The 19,078-nt window shown below is 53.2% G+C and overlaps 1 protein-coding gene across 4 annotated transcripts in view; it reads right to left on the minus strand.

Moving 5' to 3' along the window:
• Positions 1-6,946: 6,946 nt before the first annotated feature.
• Positions 6,947-19,078, minus strand: part of WDR25 (WD repeat domain 25) — a 140,150-nt gene continuing 128,018 nt past the window's right edge. For 3 of the 4 annotated variants that reach the window (XM_034992507.1, XM_034992506.1, XM_034992509.1), the window contains 3 exons: positions 10,574-10,744; positions 8,065-8,205; positions 7,015-7,428 (listed from right to left, as the gene is read on the minus strand). In XM_034992507.1, the coding sequence (XP_034848398.1) occupies positions 7,207-7,428; positions 8,065-8,205; positions 10,574-10,744 (534 nt within the window). In that variant the 3' untranslated portion in view covers positions 7,015-7,206. Of the gene's footprint in view, positions 7,429-8,064; positions 8,206-10,573; positions 10,745-19,078 lie in introns of all 4 variants that reach the window. The other variant, XM_034992510.1, reaches the window with a different exon arrangement.

A 19,078-nucleotide genomic window follows, 5' to 3' on the forward strand; every position in this document is an offset into this window, starting at 1 on the left:
CTTCTCCCCACTGCCTTTTGACCACGAGGATGTGTGGCCCTGGCTGCCGCCCCCCGTCCCCCCCCACCCCAGCATCTTGTGCAGCATCCAAGCACTTCCACTGTTTCAACCCGCTAGGCATTCTTGCCCTTTCTAGGATGTGCCTTCTGCTCCCCTTCCTGTTTCTGCCCCCCGCCCTTTCTCGGCTCTCAGACTTGGCTTCTGCCTGGAGATTCCTGAGGCTTTCCTTCAGAGCAGCTCTCATTTCTCTGAAACGTCTTTGGCCCCATTGTGAAGGGTGTTCTCACTGGGGAGGGAGGTAGTGGGGGGGAGCCCCCCAACACACACACACACAGAGATGCTGTTGGCACTGTCCCTGGCCACCTGTTGGTGTGGGGATGCCCGTCCGTCCATCCGTCCGTCTGTGGGGAGCTGTTCCTCCTATGGTAATCTGCTCTTCTGCTCTCTGGCCCCTTCAGATCGTCCCTCTGGTTGTCTGCAGTTTCCCTGAGGTGTGTCTGGTTGTGCATTTATCCTTCCTGGGAATTCAAAAGGGAGTCTTGTATCTGTGGATTGGTGTATTTCATCAGTTCTGGAAAATTCTCAACTTTCTTTTTTTAGTTTTCTGTTTCTTCTCTTCCTGGGACTGCCTTAGACCCCTGGCAGCCCCTCTCACTGCACCCTCTGGGCCTGCTGCCCTCCCTCCTGCATGTCCTGAGCTCAGCCCATGTGATTTGCCTTCCATTTCATGAGTTCTCGCTGCTTTGTCCACGTGGCCACCAAACACAGCCACTGGGTTTGTAGTTTTCCATTAATTTGTCCATTCCTGGATGTTCTGTTTGGTTGTCTCGCAAACCTACGCTGCCACTTCAACAGTGTCCTGTTCCCTGGAGATCTTTTCTAGCTTGCCTTTTATTTCCCTGAACACATGGGCACAGCCGGTTCAGATAGGGTCTGGCATTCCTTCATGTGTTTCTCTCGTTTCCTGCTCTTGCTGCCTCCTTTCTTCAGGAGCCGGGTTATCTCAGACACACGCACATCAGTGTCCTTGAAAATCTACTTGTGGGGCTCTGCAAGGCCTAGGGTGGAGGCCACTCCTCACGGGGCTTTATGTCTGCTCCCTCCAAGGGCCTGGGCCCTTCCTGCTGGAGACTAGCCGGGTCTGGGCGCAGGCCTTCAAGTGGCCTGGCTCACCCGGCTCCCTGTAGACCCCGGGTGGGTCTGCCTCTTGCCAGGGGACCCCAAGGAGGTTGGGCATCAGCAGGGGCTCCCAGCATCCCTGCACTTGATCTGCCTCTGCAAGAGAGCCCAGCGCCGGCCCAACCCCCCTCCCCAGGAGATGTGCCCCAGGAAGCAGTCTCCTCAAGGAGAGGGAACTGAGAGAGGCTTGGGAGTCAGCTCCCCTCTGGGGGCCCAGTGTCCTCGCGGGCCAGACAGGAAGCGATCCTGGATGAGCTGGGAAGCAACTGGCAGGGCACAGGGGGAAACACGTGGCCCCTGGCACCCAGCAGACACTGAGGTGTTCCCAGAGGGGAACCCGAACCTTGTCAGCCCCACACATCAGCTGTGTGAATGGGGGGGGGGGTGCCTCTTCCTGGCCTTGGCTTTCCCTCCTCTAAGTGATCAAAGTCCTGCCTGGCTCTAGCGCCTCAGGGTCGATGGAATCAGAAGGGCCGGGCCCTGGGTAGCAGGGTTGGGGATCCTGAGGGCCCTCTCAGATTCAGGACTTTAGCCCCCACATCATCACCTCAGAGCCTGCGGCCCCCCTAGGACAGCCTCCAGACCTCACAGAGCTGCCCTGCCATGGCCTCCAAAACCAGCCACAGTTAGGGCTCCGAGGGGGTCTTTTTCCCAGAGGGCCCTGCTCAGACTTCTTTGGCTACAGAGCCAGGCAGCCTACAAAGATGGGCTGGCCTGGCCACACAGAGTTGGGGGGGTGGGTGTCTAGAGTTCCATCACATAACTTTTGAATAGCAGGGTCAGGCTGACACCACCTTGAGTGGGGGCTGGCATGGGATGCTATGTAAAGCAGTCCCAAACCACTTCTTGTAGGGCTGAGCTGGAAAAACTTGGTTTTCTCCCAAATTCCCCTGGCTCAAAACCAGCTCCACAAGACCCTGGAACTCATGAGTGCAGGTGGCTCTGGTCAGTGACTCTCTCAGAAACCCCTGGGTGGGGAGTTGGTGCTTCCCTCCTCTTCCTGATAATGGGGCCGGCTGGCACCAGCCCCGTGCTGGCCATGGAATCCTTACTCTGCCCACAACAAATTCAGAGGCTGGGGGGAGGCAGATGGTGTGACTTTAGGCTCAAGGCTTCAAGAGCACAGGGCCATCCACAGAGGCAAAGGTCCCTACTGCTCCAGGGGAAAGAAAGCAAGCCTCCAGGAGGAGGCTCATGCTGGGTGTTGAAGGATGAATAAGAGTCCATTGGGCATTTCAGGCAAAGGGAATAGCCTGTGGAAAGGCACAGATGTGATAGCTGGGGAGTTCCAGAATGGCTCTATGCTTCCATGTGCCTGCCTAAGGGTTCAGCCTGGGGGCCCGCAGATTCCCTCTGGATCTGTGCTGGATGTTCTGCTAGATGGGAATTTCCGGGCTATGGTGAGGCCTTGCCCTCTACTTTCTTAGCCCCATCTACCCAGGCAGCCCGCCAGGCCGCAGTGTGGGCTTCCCTCCTCCAGCCCCTGCCCCACCCCCATCTGTGCATCCACCACCCTCCTACCAACCCATGCACACTTCTCCACCCCCACTGGCTCTGCCACTCCCTGGCCATGTGACCTTGGGCCAGTTTCCCCTTCTGCAGCCTAGGGACATTGATGAGATTCCCAGGGGTCCCCATGACAGTTGGCTGTCCCGGTGCACGGGGAGCCACAGGTGAGGCTGGAGGAAGCTTCCGAGAGGGGAAGAGCACACTTCAGAGTCAGACGGTCTTCCAAGCAGCAGTCTCCTCAACTGGACAGCAGGGTGGGGCCACCTAGCGGGGGGCTTCGAGCATCAGTTCCGCCTGGCAGCACACACAGCCACACCCTGGCACCCCGACCTGAAACCGCTCTTCTCCCATGAAGGCCTCAGATCTGTCTCCCGGAGTCACAGGTGAGGGTAAAGGTAAGCACTCAGCCCCGGGAAGGTGGGTGGAAGGCACAGCCCACAATTCTTTTCATTCCAGCTCCACACTTTCTAAATTTAGCTCCCTTATTTTAAGATTGCAAATGATGAACTCCCCAACACCTTGCAGAAGATCAGAGTGAGCCTTTAAGAAGTCTCTTTGGAAGATAGCATTAGGGAAAAGAGAGCAATAAAGGCACAGAGTATGCCTGCAATTCTTCCCAATAAAAGAACCTACAAAAGGGGGGGGTGCTGGCACCTGCGGGGCCCGGAGTTGAGGAATCAAGTCCACAGAGGACAGCACCAAGAAGCAGCCAGAGGGGGGATCCCTGGATGTGCCCCTGCCCCGGGAGGATCAGAGCTTTGGTTGGCTCAAGGTGACCTGCGTGGAAAAGAAACAGACTTTGGACAGAGACTTGGATGGTGTTTGCCCCGAGTGGAGCTGAGAAGGTAGCAATCCGCAAGCATTTTCCTCTGCATCTTCTCCCCTGCTTGTTCCCACAGGCCCACTCTATATAGATGAGGAAGCAGGCTCAGAGAAGCGAAGCACCTGCCAACATCCCAACCAAGTGAGTGATGGGCTTGGGGCCTGAGCCGGCCTCCCAGCTCCAAACCCCACAGGGTTGCAGGCAGCCGGGGTGTGTGCTCAGCAGAGCAGAGGGGGTGGGCGGCTGCTGGACAGGGAGGTCATCCTCTGGCCACACCCAGCACTCACAGCAAAGCCTGACTGAATATAGTCTGTCAACAGTGCTCATATTAAAAAAGTGGTAATAGGGGCACCTGGGGGGCACAGTCAGTTAAGTGTCCGACTCTTGGTTTCAGCTCAGGTCGGGATCTCAGGGTCGTGGGATCGAGCCCCGCATCAGGCTCCATGCTCACCACAGAGTCTGCTTCAGATTCTCTCCCTCTCCCTCTGCCCCTCCCGCTTGTGCTCTCTCTCTAATAAATAAATCTTAAAAAAAAAAAAAAAGTGGTAATAATAACAGCTCACAGTGGGGAAAGCAATCAGAAAACCATGTGCTGAAATTCTCACTCAGAAGATACTCCACACAAGAAAGGCAGAAAGCCACCCAGTTCAGGCTGCGCTAGACAGCAGGACATCGGGACTCTAGGATCTGGGGCTGGACGGTGGAAAGTGGGGATGGGACAGGCAGATGAGAGGTGCCCTGGGAAAGCCAGGACCCCTGCACCGCAAGCAAGGGCAGCCCTTCCTCCTGGCCTGTGTCCGGATTCATTCACACATCACTACTCATTCATCCGACAAGTGTGTGCCGAGGGCCTGTTCAGGCTGGATCTAGGGAGACACACCCTTATGAAAACACTTGTAATGGGTCCCACCACTCTCCCCTCCAGCTATGTAGTGAGAGCTATGCCTGGCCAAGGACTCCTGGTCCGGAGTGGGAGTGCACCAGAAGCTAGTCGATCAGAGTCCTTCCCCGAGACTTGTCAACCCTTGGAACAGAGGAAGGAGGCAGCCCCTCTCTGGGGGCTTCTGCCATGAGAGTGAACCAGGCTCAGGCCGAGGCCCAAAAGACGAGAGAGGGTCTCATCCATCCTTGGCCTGCCATGATGAGGCCTGAGAATGGGGCCAAAATGCACTGTCTGGTCTAAACTGGCTCAGCTCCTGCGTCAACTGGTGGTGGGAATATTACTAATACTCCCAGCTGCTGTTTCCTGAGTGCCTACTGTATACAGGTCCTGCCAAGAGCTGTACAGACCCAACCTCATTAATCCTCACAAGCTGGGTATTACCAATTCTTATTTCATAGAAGGGGAAACCGAGGCACTGGGTGGCTCAGCACTTGTCACACAATGAAAGGTGACGGCAGGGTTTAAGTTTGTCTATCTGACCCCAGAGCCTGTGTCCTGCCGATGGACCACACATGCAGTTATTCATCAACCGCCTACTGTGGGCCAGGGGCCAGGCATACAGCAGGGAACAGACACCTGGAATCCTGGGAAGCTCACACTCCATGCAAACACCTGTGGCAGAGCTCAGCATTTTAGGCAGAGCTCAGCATTTTAGGTAAAAAGACCGAGAATGACAGGAGCGTGTTAGGCACAGAGATCAGGGGAGGCTCCCTGAAGGTCTATCTGCACATCCCATGAGACAGGCAGGGAGCCAGGGGGCACTGGGGGAAATCACGACCCAGTGCAGGGGACGGCAGGAGCAAAGGCCCTGAGGCACCATGCCATGGGAGCAAGGTGGGAGGTGAGGAAGGGGGGGGAGCCATTAGCCTATCAGGGATACGGGTGATATGGGAAGGCTCCATTTCACAGAGAAAGTGACCTGAGAGCAGGCTCCTAAGATCACTGAGCTTCCCACACAGAGCAGGGGAACTCATTTAGAGGGTGGGGGGTGAGAAAGAGTGTGGGCAAGAGGCTCAGCAGGGCAGCCCCGTGAGGGGTGAGGGAGGAGTGCCCATCACCTGCACCACGTTCCGAATCTGCTCCTTGGCCGCTCTGCTGGGGGCAGTGCCTCATGGGGGTCTCCACCTCCACAGGGGACCAGGCCCTCGGAGCATGGGATGTGATTCTCTTTCTTTTCACCAAATCTGCCATTCTTGAGACTAAAAAGAGAAAGTGCTCCCAACCTGAGCTCCGCCAACACCCAGCCTGGCAGCAGACAGAGTCACTGGGACCCTATGTCCTGCATGAGCCTGGGGGTTCACATCTCTCACCAGCCTGAAGAGCACGTGCTCCCCCACCCCACCCACGTGCTCAGCTCCAGTCTCCCCACCCCAGTTCAGGCACAGCAGGGGCTGTATCCACTCAACACCCACTGCCTGCCAGGCTCCGCACTGATGGTGGGGCGGGGTGTGGGGGCAGGGATGAAGGCTAGAAAAGGAGTAGGCCCTTAGGATAAGCCCCACCTCAGGGCCTTTGCACTGCCCTTCCCTCTGCCCGGAACGCCTGACCCATGAATCCCTGAGTAAGTCAGACATACTGAAATAAATGCATTTACGCACCAACCCTCTGCAAGCTCCAGATGCCCTTCCCAGGAATGGAACCCCTGGCGTGCCGACACCTCCCACAGACTCAACCTCCTTGGAGGCACACAGCAAGCCCGCAGGCTGAGGGTCCTGACACCGCCTCACAAATGGGGAGACTGAGGCTCAGAGGAGAGATGACTCATGAGGTCTCAGCTGTGCTGACCGCAGAGCTGGCCTAAAACCCAGGTTCTGGAGAGGCAAAGCTGGGCACCCCGTGGCTCCCATTCCCATGGCTCCCCTGCCCATAGGCCTCCTCCTTGGGTCCTCTGCGCTTCCTCACTGACTCCCTTGCTGGGGATGCCCTCCTCACCAACTCACGGTCTGCCTCCACCAGGAAGCCTTCCAAGGCTACACGGACACCCCTGCCCTGAGCCGTGGTACCTGCAGTTCCTCACCTAAGTGGATCCTTGGGCTCTTGGGGTGGCCCCTCAATTATGGTCCTGGTGAGACTTAGTGCTAGAGCTCACCTACCTGCCCAGACCCCGGGGGTGCTGGGTCTTCCTGCCAGTCTAACCCCTCAGGGCTCCTCAGGAGCCTTCTGCACATCGCTTCTTCACTGGGACAGTGTGCATACCCTACAGGCAGTGGGACTCCCTGGGCCATTCTTGGTGGGGAAAGGGAGGCAGCCTGGGCCCTACGACACTGGTGGGGGCTGCCATGCTCCCACATGGAGTTCCTGAGGGCAGCTCTCAGACCCAGAGCCCCCACAGGCCCCTCATGGCCCCGGGAGTCAGGTCCATCAGCAGGATCAGCAGAGGGGGACTGCCCCATCTCAAGCTCCCACTGGTCTGTCTCGGAGCCCCGGAAGGCCTGGGAGGGGGCAGGTGCAAGGAAGCTGCCAACACATATGTGTCGCTAAAATAACCTAAGAAATAGCAAAACACTCATGTTTATTGAGCACCACCAACAACCTGCCAGGCACTTCCGCTAATGCGGTCCTCACAACCCTGAGGCAAACAGATCTCTGTCCCCATTTTAGAGATGTGGAAACTGAGGCTCAGAGTGTGGTGGAGGTAGCCTCCACCCAGCTTTGATCAGAGGCAACCTCAGTGCTTCCTCACACCCACCCACCCCAAGGAGGAATGGGAGCCCAGGGCCGGCCGGCATCCGGAGGCTCTGAACGAGGAGGCTCAGTGCCAGATCTTAATGTCACCCTCCCAGGAGCAGGTGGCGAGGACAGAGGGCAGCACAGGGTGGAAGGTGGTGCCCACGCAAGCCTGGGCATGCCCTTGCAGCGTGCGCGCCCGGCTGGCAGTGCGGAAGCTGTACAGCAGGACCCGGCCGTCGGCACTGCCCGTCACCAGCAGGTCACCGTCTGGGGAGCACTCGCAGCCCACCGAGTAGCCTTCTACCTGCAGAGGGCAACACAGAGGGTGAGCAGGCCACACAACAGCAGCTCCTCCAGGCAGCCCGTGAGGGGGGCTATTACACCCATCCTACAGAGGAGCAGCCTGAGGCTCAGGGCTAGCCACCCAGCATCCCCAAAGCCAAGGCCCAAGCTCCCCCCATAAGCCTGGGGTCCCAGCATGGATCCTGTTTCACGAAGCCAGTTTAGTGGAATGCAGCTGGAACAGCTTTTGCATAGCTGACTGTGTCTGGCCTCACCAACAGCCACTGAGTCCCTGGCCCCTTCTGCCCCAGTGAGGCAGGCCTCAGTGGGGAAAGGGGACAGATGCAGAAATGGCCCCCACCCCTGTTCTGTCCTGTCTTCCCTCCGCCACCCCCATGGCCTGTCCATGTGAGCCATTAAGTCAGGGAAAACCTTTCCTGCCCAGCACCTGAGGCCTGGAGATAGAACCAGATGTGGCCAAGGGCCGTCAGTGAACACCAGGCCACATGGTATGTGGTCACCTGGGAAACAGAAAACGGAATCTACCCAGAAAGAGGGTCTGTGCACTCTGGGGCCCCAAGTCCACTGCTGATGTTGTCTGGCAGGCGGCTCTGGGGCCAGGGTTCCACTCTTGACCTGGGGGACAGGAACACAGTACCTTGTGCCCTTCGTAGCGCCGCCTCCTGCTCATCCGGTAGGGCCACACAGCGGAAAAGAGAGCCAGGTAGTTGCCATTGGTCTGCGCCAGGAACACAGGCTCCCGGGGGTGCAAGGTGAGACTGGGGCAGGTGTATCTCTCCTGAGAAACAGTGAGGCCACAGAGAGGGTGGAAAAAGCTCCCAACTGGGCCTCTGCCTCCAATAAACATGCCACCCAGCACTCTACTCCTGGATCCTTGTGTCCAACCCCCAAACCTGGGCTTAGGGGTCTGTTTCCCAGGCCTGCTATAACAAAATGCCACAGACTTCATGGCTTAAAACTACAAACATTTACTCTTTTAGAGTCCTGGAGGTCAGAAGTCTGACACGGGTCTCACTGGGCTAAAATCAAAAGTGTCAGCAGAGCCGTGTTCCTTCTGGAGGTTCTGAGGGTAATCTGTTTTCTTGCCCTTCCTAATATCCCTTGGTTCATGGCCCTAGTGGTGGACTGAAAAATGATCCCCCAAACTACATCTATGTCCTAATTCCTGGGACCTGTCAATGTCACCTTATATGGCAAAAATGTGGAGGGGGTGTCTTTGCAGATGTAATTAAGTTAAGCTTCTTGAGGTGGGGATATTATCCCCTATTACTGCCCTAAATGCAATCATATGTGTCCTTATAAAAGGAAGGCAGGAGATCAGACACACAGAGAAGGAGACATGGAGACAGAGCAGAGGGTCTGAAGAAGCAGGGGCAGACTCTCCCCCAGAGCCTCCAGAAGGAATGGGCCCTGACAAAACCTTGATTTCAACCCAGTGAGACCTATCAGGCATCTGGCCTCCAGAACGGAGAGTGAATTTGTTAGTTTAAGCCACCAACTTTGCAGTGCTTTGCTACAGAGTGACAGGAAACAAGTCTACACACCCGCCTCCCGCCTCCACAGTGAGTCCTCAGGGTAGCCCCAGCCCAGCCCAGGCTCCCCGCGGCCCACACACACAGTAACTGAGGAGGTGAACGGCCAGGCAAGAAGAAAAAGGCATGAACAAAGTGTTCAAAGCACAAGGCAAGGAACTGTCACTGTTTGACAGGCTGGGTCACATGGAAACACCCCTACAAACTCCCTTCTCAACTACACCTGTCCTTCCTTTATTCTAAGTGTCATCCTGAAGCCACACTGTCTAAAAGAGCCCAAACTCAGAGAGCAAAGTGGGGAGCAGGTAGAAGACAGCTGCAGACTACCATGTCCGTCGGAGGCGCCAGGGCCATGGTGACCTGACAAGCTCCCAAGCGTGCTGCTCGCCTGCTCACCCGCACAGAAGCGGAGGAGGTGTGATTTTTAAGAGGGCATTCAGCATTTTCATCTACCTCACCCACTTGCCCTGGTTTCTGCACAGGCTGTTGGAGGCAGGCCCATTCAGCCCCCTCCCAGAGCCTGTCCTTCCCAGCGGGCTCACTAGCTCCCTGCAGTAAAGGTCTAGAGACTGGTTTGCTCAGGGTCACGTAGAACCCTCTGAGAAAAGAAAAGGCAGGGAAGGGGAGAAGGTATATATGTACACCTAATATATATTTTTAAATTCGGCAGGGGGAGTACCAAAGAGATTAGCCATGGCTTAACTGAAAGCTTATAAAATGATGATGAAGATGGTGGTGATGATGATGGTGGTGGTGGTGGTGGTGGTGATGGTGACGATGGTGGCGGTGATGGTGGTGGTGACGGTGGTGATGGCGGTGGTGATGATGGTGGTGGTGATGGTGGTGATGGTGGTGGCAGTGATGGTGACAATGATGGTGATGGTGGTGATGGTGATGGTGGTGATGGTGGTGATATGAAGGGGATGGTGATAGTGGTGAAGATGTTGGATTTGATGGTGGTGATGGTGATGATAGATAATGCATTTATGGAGCACCCCCCGTGCCTGGCATTGTGCTAGATCCTTTATAAGCATTATCCCCTTCAATTCTCAGAACGACTCTATGAGGTAAATAATATTCTCATCCTCAATTTCTTAAGAGGAAAATGAGAATCAAAGAGGCTACATAATGGGCTTGTAAGTGGTGAATCCAGGACTTTAACAGAGGTGATCTAACCTTGGGTCCCTGCTTGAACTTCCAAGTCACAGCTCCTGCCAAACTCACTGAGCAAGGGTGGGACAGAAACCCAGGGGCTGGCTGGGGTGGCAGAGGGAAGGTAGAAGTGTCCTGGGTTGTGTGGCAATCTTCTACTGATCTGGATGGATGGCCCCTCCACACCCTTCCCCTACAGAGTGGCCATGCCAGGCAGAGGATGAGTAGGACAGTCATGGAGGTGCTGTGATCTGGAACCTCTGGAAGGCTTTCCAGGCAGGCCTGGACCTGAGCTTGTCTACCCGATCCAAGAGATTTCAGGCACCTGAATGGTCTCTAAAGATCCTGCCTGCTGAGCCACCCCCACCAGGAAGTGACCTAGGATCTCAGCAGCTTAGGGCTACATGGCTACATCCTGCAGCTGAAACAAACTGAAAAGCAATGCCAAATAGGGTTTCTCACGTGGAAAATCTGGTTGGAGATTTTGGCAGAGCTCCGGAAATCCCAGGCAATAATGGTGCGGTCAGCAGAGTCCCGGCTCGAAGCATCTGTGCTGCTCAGAAACTCAGAGCCTTCCTGGAGGAAGAGGATGTCCAAGGTCTGCTGGATGGTCGCCTTGTAGCTTCTCACCACCTGCAAGAGTGGGCACCTATCATGCTTCAGGAGTACAGGGCAGGCACCCACAGGGAGGGCCAAGAGCCCAGCCAGCAGGTGGATCCAGTGAGAACAGTGCTGGGCTGCTAGGAGATACAGCCTTGCCTGATGGCCCCTCCCCACAGACAGTCCTCCCTGTCGCGTGCCCACCCCACGTCTACAGACACATGACCACCATCCATTAGCCACCCAGGGAGGCGTGATGATCTCTCCAATCACACCAGTCCTCTAGACAGCAGCTGGTGCCTGATAAAAGCGAGCTTTGGGAAGGGCCCATTGCCCAAGGGCACCAAAAGGGCATCAATGATGCCCACTGATACCAGGCCATATATTGTGAGAGGCTCTTGCTTCTAAAGACGTCACATAATTCACAGCTCACAAAACCCCAGCCTATTCTCTCTGGAATAGTAACTGTACTGCAGAAAACCAGAGTCCTTGGAGACCATAAAGGCAGAACCACAATACACAGATTAGCTTTAAAGACACTTTTACTTATTAGCATCATGGCCAATATTTCATAGCTGCCTGTCTTGTAAACCAATGTGATTAACTATCAAGCAGTTCTTTTTTCTCCAGAGGATTTTATCACATTCACCTTCCATTCTAAAGCAACTGGTTTAGGTTGGGGGAGGGTCCCAGTATCGGGACTAACAAGTATCTCCACTTAACAAACTCACTGACAGCATGCTTTAGACTGCAATATTCAACAAGAGGCCAATACAAGGCGGCCTCAGGCCTTCCGGCTGGTCCTGGCTGGCCTGTTTACCAGCTCCCAGGGCGCCACCATGTGGCCACAGCATAAACACAGTTCTCTGGTCCCTCAGCTGCTGACTGGGGAAAAAGAAGTCTTGACAAATTTTTTTTAAAAAACTGGAGTTCACAACCTCTAAAATTTTGCAGATATATTTTCTATCATCCTCTTTCAAATGTATATAAGTCAAATTCACATTACACGCAGCACTCTATAAAGTCAATTTAGGCTGTTTTGAGACCCATTCTCCAGATGAGGAACACTGAGGCTCAGAGATGTAGGCATTTACCCAAAGTCCCACCACCAGGGTGGTGGCCTTCTCCCCATCTCTGCTGCTTCCCTGGGGCCCACAACCCAGTCTCCTACTGGCCACTCCCTACCTCCATAAATATGGAGACAATTTCCTGGGGGAGGATAGAGGCAAATGACTGCTCTTCTCTGAGCCTCTTCAGAAGCAGCCCCTAGCCAAGTTGATTTCAGGGTGAGCCCCCTGAAGCCTGAAGAGTGGTCCAGAGGCAGAAAAGAGAGGGCAGCCCTGCAGGCCTCTGAATACAGGGCAGAAAGCCAGCCTGTGGCTGCTCCCCAGCCCTGAGCCTCACAGAGTGTGGACAGGGGAGGACGTCTCTCCGTGCCCCCAGCCAGAGGGGCCCAGTGGGGGTGCTGGTGGCCAAATGCTCCACCTGCCCAGTCTGAGGCTGGGGCCTGGGGCGGTGGGGGGTGGGGGGGCATGGCGCGGCGCTGCATGCCTTCACAGTCTCCAATATGAGCTCCCTTGAGTTTGCACAACAGTCCAGCTCACAACAGTGCCACCCCAAGGCTGTGTTTGGAATCCACCTTGGTGGGGAGGGGAGGGGCGGGAGCAATGCCCATAATCATGGCTCTGGAGCAGTCTCTCTGCCGGCTCCTCCCATCCCAGCGCCATTCCAGTCACCCCTCACTTCAGCCACCCCAGGCTTCCATTGGCCCAGGCCACACTGGGCCTCGACGCCTTTCTTCCCCTTTTCCCAAAGCCCTCTCCGTCACCACCGTTCAGGTGAGGGACAGGAAACCCAGAGATGGCCAGGGTAGCAACTACCAAGAGAAGAGATGTCTGGCCCGACTCACGCCCCTGGCTGCGGCTGATGCACTGAGCAGCTTGCCCTCCCTGGTGGAGGGGGGGAGGCACGGGGTAGCCCCCAGAGCAACAGGAGCTCACACAGAATGGCCACTGGTGGGCTCACACACGCGCCGGGCACTTCCCGGCTCCCTGGCAGCGAGGACCGGGAGCTTTTGGGCACAGGTTCCGGCCTACATGCCACAGACCCCTCTCCAGTCACAGCACCTTGATCCCCACAGGGGCTTGGGAAATGCACTGACCCAGGAAAGGAGACAGGAAGAAGAGGGCCCCCCTTGCTGCTTCTGAGTGCCAGGTAAATGGCAGCCACTGGGCAGGGGTTCCACATAAATGGTCTCATGGGGACAGCCCAGAGGTAGCTTTTCCCAGAGGGTGCGTGAAGGCCCAGAGAGGAGCACGGTGCCAGGGGCCCTCGGCCTGTCCGTGACAGAACTACCCACGAGCCCGACACACCTGCCTCCCAAGGCAAACTTTCCAGGAGAATGAAAACCGTTGTTCTGTACGTTCCTGAGAACGGATGGAAACGGCCCAATTCATTAGGGCGCCATAAAATTGAATGGCCGGGAGACAAGCTGTGTTATGGGCGATCCCTGCCAATGACATGCTGTAAGTGGAAAGCTGACCTTTGAAGTGATCGCCGCCAAACGTGATTTACTCGCCTTCACAACTGCTCCTGCCCTGGGAAAGAGCAGAGGTGCCATTTGTGTGTCTAGCTGGTGGGTTTTATGGCAACCTTAATTACAACGACAGCTGGTGTGTCCCATCCCAGGGGCATGGGATGGTGCTGCGCGGGCCTAACTAGCTGGATCCAGAAGGGAGCCCTCCTCAGACTCTTCTGGCAGGAAGCAGATACTTGGCTGAAGGCTCTGGCTTTGGGGAAAGTGGGAGACGTAATCCACACCACGACATACTCAGGTATGAAAATCACTCAACATCCCTGAAATCTGACAACTGCTCGGCCCTCCGGACAAACGTGGGAAACTCTGGGCTGACTCTGATTCATCCTTCCTTGCATCCCTGCCACTTCCAAAGGGCGCGGGGTTGGGGCGCAGGCTGGGCTCCGTTCCTGGCCCAGCTGCTGACATACTGTGTGCCTGGGGGAGTCCCTTCCTTCTCCAGGCCTGGCCTTTTGGTCATCACCACAAAGGGCTTGGACTGACAACAAGCAAACCTCTGCCTCTGGGCGCTGCTGGACCCCAGACAGGAGGACTAGGGTGCCCTAGCCCCCTGACCCCACCCCACCACTCCTCTGCACCCAAGCCTGAGGAAAGGCAAGGGGAGACACTGCTCTGGGTCCCATGGGACCCCATGCTCCCTCAGTCACCTGCCTACCCCACAGGACCGTGAGTTCCTGGGGACTGGCATCTGTCACATCTCCAGGTCGCCCTTGGGCAGCACTGAGTCTGCACAGTGCAGGCATTACTAAGGTGTGTTGAACCGATGGCTGGATAAGTGAATGAGTGGATACACAAATGGATCAGTGAACAAAAGGACAGCTTGAAAAGCAGGGACTTTGAGGTCTCTAGCTCCCAGCAACATCCTGGCACTTGGGGCTAAGCCAGCACTTGGGGAGCCATCATCCCTGCCCTGTTAGACACCCTGGGGGATGACACTCAGTCACAGGGTCCTCCTGTGGTCCTGGACATGGAGACAAAGGAAACCTGACTCTCAAGGAACTCTGAGGCCACGGTGGGGGTGGGAGGCAGAAGCAGAGCGCCTCATTCAATGTCACATCATCGCTGGCCCTGGGGAGGCTGGTGGAGGCCTCCCTCCCCCGTGGGAGGGCCCAAGCTCTCAGGCAGACACCCTGGGGGCCTGTTGCTAAACTTCTGGGTCCCGGGCAAACCACACCTCTCTGCTTCAGCCTCCACACCTGTAAGGTGGGGAGAGAAATGGGGCCTACAGCTTGGGAGCAAACAAAGGCAATGTGCCTGGCTAAGTGGCTGACATGAGGCAGATGCTCAGAAACCTTCTCTTCTGGGGCCAGCCAGAGCCAAAGTCCCCAGCTCAGAGCTGTGGGTCCTTGGACAAGTTCCTTCTCCCCAGAGTTCAATTCTTTCTCCCTGTAAATAAACATTGGGGTCTCTTCAAATGCTAAGATATCAGGAATCTATGCATAAAAGCAAGCTGGAGAAGGGAGCAAAGGGCCTGTTTCTATAGTTTAAATTCCCACAAGTAGCCAATCACAGAACACACCAAAAGTGCTCTGTCAATAAATTCAAAATGGGTCAGAAACTTATGTTAAAAAAAAAAAAAATAGAAAAGAGGACCTGATTGAGTTTTTCTACAACCTGGAGCTGGGGGAACCTTTCCTAGCCATGGCTCTGAGGCCAGAAGCAATGAGAAGAAAAATGGGTTAACCTCGCTACATGAAAATACTAATAATTTTAAAAACCATTGCACAGCACCCAAAAAAAGTAAGTAAAAATGACAAATGGGAGAAATATTTGCAACTTACATTAGAGGCAAAGGTTACTATCCTTAATACATAGTTTCTCAAAACAGGTGAGAAAGACCCAGCACCTGTACAAAAAAATGCTAGAAAAGTGAACAGAGAGTTCACATAAAAGGAAATGTAACTGGTCCTTTCATTTGCTCATAACAAGAGAAATGCAAATTTAAATTACACAGAGGTACCATTTCTTACCTATCAAATTAGCAAAATCCCAGTCTGACAACACACTCCATTAGGTGGCTGTGGGGCTTTAGCTACCTGTACACACTGCTGACAGAAACACAAAACCATACAATCCCTGTGGAGAGAACTGGGGCAACATCGAGCAAACTAACACATGCCTTGTTTCTCAGCAATCTGCACGACCCCGCAAAGCACCCTGTAGGAGCGATCCCAAAGGCACACTGGCAAAACCCCAGAAAGATGTAAGTACAACACCACTGAAAGCAGCAATGCTTGTAAAAATAAAAAACTGGAAATAACCCAAATGTACATCCAGAAAGGACCATTGAATAAACCTTAGTACATCCACATTCCAGAAGATGATGCAGCTGCGAAGAGTGGGGCCTGCCCTCCCGCCCTGCTACAGGGCGGCCTCCAAGACATACTGTCCAGTGAGAAAAGCCCCAGGTGGCAGAGAAACAGTGTACAAGGTGAGTGGAAGAGGGGACAGGAATACATGTGTGTGGCTTGCGTCCATTAAAAACAACAGAAAGATAAACCAGAAACTAAAGAAGTAAATAAAGAGAATGGAGGAGACAGGATGAGACAGGATTAGAGATAGTACTTAGAAGATGTCTGTAAGGGGCCAGACAGTAAACAGTTTAGGGTTTGGGGGACACATACAGTTACTGCTGTGTACTCTCCTGTGTGCATGTACATGTGTGAAGGCATGTGCACAGATGTGTATGTTACAACCATTTGAGAATGTAGAAACCATTCTTTTTTTTTTTTAAAGGTTTTTTTATTTATTCATTCGAGACACAGAGAGAGAGAGAGAGAGAACATGAGCAGGGGGAGAAGCAGAGGGAGGGGGGAGAAGCAGGCCCCCCGCTGAGCAGGAAGCCCGATGCGGGGCTCGATCCCAGGACCCTGGGATCATGACCTGAGCCGAAGGCAGAGGCTCAACCAACTGAGCCACCCAGCGCCCCAGAAACCATTCTTTTCTTAAGATTTTATTTATTTTAGAGAGAGAGAGAGAGAGAGAGAGCACGTGCAAGCGCAAGTGGGGGGAGGGGCAGAGGAGAGAGAGAATCTCAAGCAGATGCCACGCTGAGTACGGAGCCCGACAGCGGGGCTCGATCTCAAAACCCTGAGATCGTGACCTGAGCGGAAATCAAGGGTAGGGACACTTAACCGACTGTGCCACCAGGCACCCCTAGAAACCATTCTTAGCTCAAGGATCGTACCAAGCCGGTGGCAAGCCAGATTGGGCCTATGAGCTATAGTTTTCCAATTCCTTCTCTAGAGTCATGTATATATTTTATAAAATGATGCAACCAAATTAACATAAAACAGGCTCTAAGATGTGAAAGCAAAATTAAGCAAATAAAACTAACCATGTGTTGAGCTGGTGGCTTAGCCACACAAATGGGATTTATTTTGAGAGGCACTAAAGGACACTAATATAATGGCACATCCTTAGTTGAATATACATTCTGAACAGAAAATCAGTAATTTGGGCTCCTGGGTGGCTCAGATGGTTAAGCGTCTGCCTTCGGCTCAGGTCATGATCCCAGCGTCCTGGGATCGAGTCCCGCATCGGGCTCCCTGCTCCTTGGGAGCCTGCTTCTCCCTCTGCCTCTCTCTCTGTCTCTCATGAATAAATAAATAAAATCTTTAAAAAAAAAAAAAGAAAATCAGTAATTTGATGGTAGATCCTAACTGGACATACTCTGGGGACCAAAAGAACCACAAGAAATCTTAAACTGTCTTCAGTCATCACATAGCTAGTGTTGATATATATACCCCAAAAATTGTGTGAAGGCAGATAGAAATAAAAATTTCCAGTATAAAAAAGAGAAAATATATAAAACCAAAGAAGTTAAAGAAAAATTCTATAATCCTAAATTTGAATTGGGGGGAAAAAATCAGTATTTTTTCTTTTTAAAGATTTTATTTTTAAGTAATCTCCACACCCTACAAGGGGCTCAAACTTACAATCCTGAGATCAAGAGTCACACGCTCCATCGACTGAGCCAGCCAGGAGTCCCCGATGTATTTCTTTTCTTAACAACAAAAATATTTCCTAGCTCTGTCCACAGAAGGGGCCTAGAAACAAGGAGCAACCACATCACTCAGATTACGGTCTCTAAACCCAGCTAAACCCAGAAGTGATAGATGACAGACCTCGGCACCACAACAGTGATTGTAACTGTCTAGCATACATTTAAGAAGGTAAAAGAAGGGCGCCTGGGTGGCTCAGTCGGTTAAGCAACTGCCTTCGGCTCAGGTCATGATCCTGGAGTCCTGGGATCGAGTCCCGCATCGGGCTCCCTGCTCGGCGGGGAGTCTGCTTCTCCCTCTGACCCTCCCCCCTCTCGTGCTCTCTGTCTCTCATTCTCTCTCGCAAATAAATAAATAAAATCTTTAAAAAAAAAAAAAAAAAGAAGGTAAAAGAAAGCGGGGCGCCTGGGTGGCTCAATCACTTAAGCGTCCCACTCTTGATTTCTGCTCAGGTCATGATCTCAGAGTTGTGAGATCGAGCCCTGCAAAGTTCTCTCCCTCTGCCCTTCCCCACCCCAACGTGCACTCTCTCTCCCTCTTAAAAAAAAAGGGGGGGGTAGAGGCAAAAGTGACCATGGTAGATAGAGACGTGGAGGATGTAGGAGTCCCCCAGTGAACTTCTAGGGATGAAATACACAATGTTTGAGATGAAAAATACATTCGATGGGATTAACAGCAGATGAGCTGCTGCAGCAAAAAAAATAATAATAATAATGAACTAGAAGACACAGCAACTGAAATTATTCAAAACATACTGAAGAGAAGAAAAAGACTGGATTCAAAGATGAAATCTAGTTTTATTTAACCCAAAATGGAATAAGCCTGCTATGGCCTCTTATTCTCTCCTACCAATTACAACTAAAAGCTCTGGACAAAATCCACAAAGCAACTACCTAAAGGCTTTAAAGAGTAAATAACAGCAAGTGGGTTGGGGAGGGAAATAAAAATTTGCAAGGTAAGGGCCTAGATTTGTGGGGTTTGGGGGAGGGGGTTGCTTGTTTGTTGTCTTTTAACTCCTGTCTTTGACAAATGGACTTACTGAATTAAGGAACTACACAGTGAGCATGGACAGCAAAAATTCTGAAATGAATCTGTCATTCTGGTCAAAGGAACAAGAAAATGGGCCCCTGTAAGCCGGAGAGCATGGGGGAAATTTAAAAATATATCCTCTTGCTCTCCTGCCATGACCCAATGCCAGCCCAACCACAGGACCGCAGTGCTCTGTGTGTGCAGCACAAGTACATAAAACCGGGAAGGAAAACAACTGAATAGAAGAGCTGAGGGAAAGGACCTTTATTATAACAATGGTAAGGGGAAAAGCCACATTATTTTCTTCCTCTATTTTCTCTGGCTACTTCGCCTTGAAAGGGATCCCAGTTACAGATATTGTGACGAGGCAGAAGGCTAAGAGTCTGAGACAATGCCATCTCTCTGGGCAGAAGAACCAGGAAAGGAGGCCCTGGGGGGCCAGGCGGTGTGGGAGAAGTCCCAAGGAGGACAGAGCTGAGAATCCTCTAGTTCTATGTGTGAACTGACAGGCACCCCAGAACAATTCCTAAGCAATACAGTCATGGAACACACTCTCAGAAGCACAGCCAAAACTAGGAGAAGCAGAATACCATATAACCACTGCCCAAGTCTGAAACTAACCCCTTCGTGGCCCAGCATCACAAACGGTTTGAACACTGCAATGAAAATGGAACCACTGCCCAAAGAAAGAGAGAAAGAATTTGGAATCTGAATCTAACATGGCCACTTGCTTGTTAA

Source organism: Mirounga leonina, unplaced genomic scaffold (assembly GCF_011800145.1).
Source record: "Mirounga leonina isolate KUSES-001 unplaced genomic scaffold, KU_Mleo_1.0 Mir_82, whole genome shotgun sequence".
Classification (NCBI taxonomy): Eukaryota; Metazoa; Chordata; class Mammalia; order Carnivora; family Phocidae; genus Mirounga; species Mirounga leonina.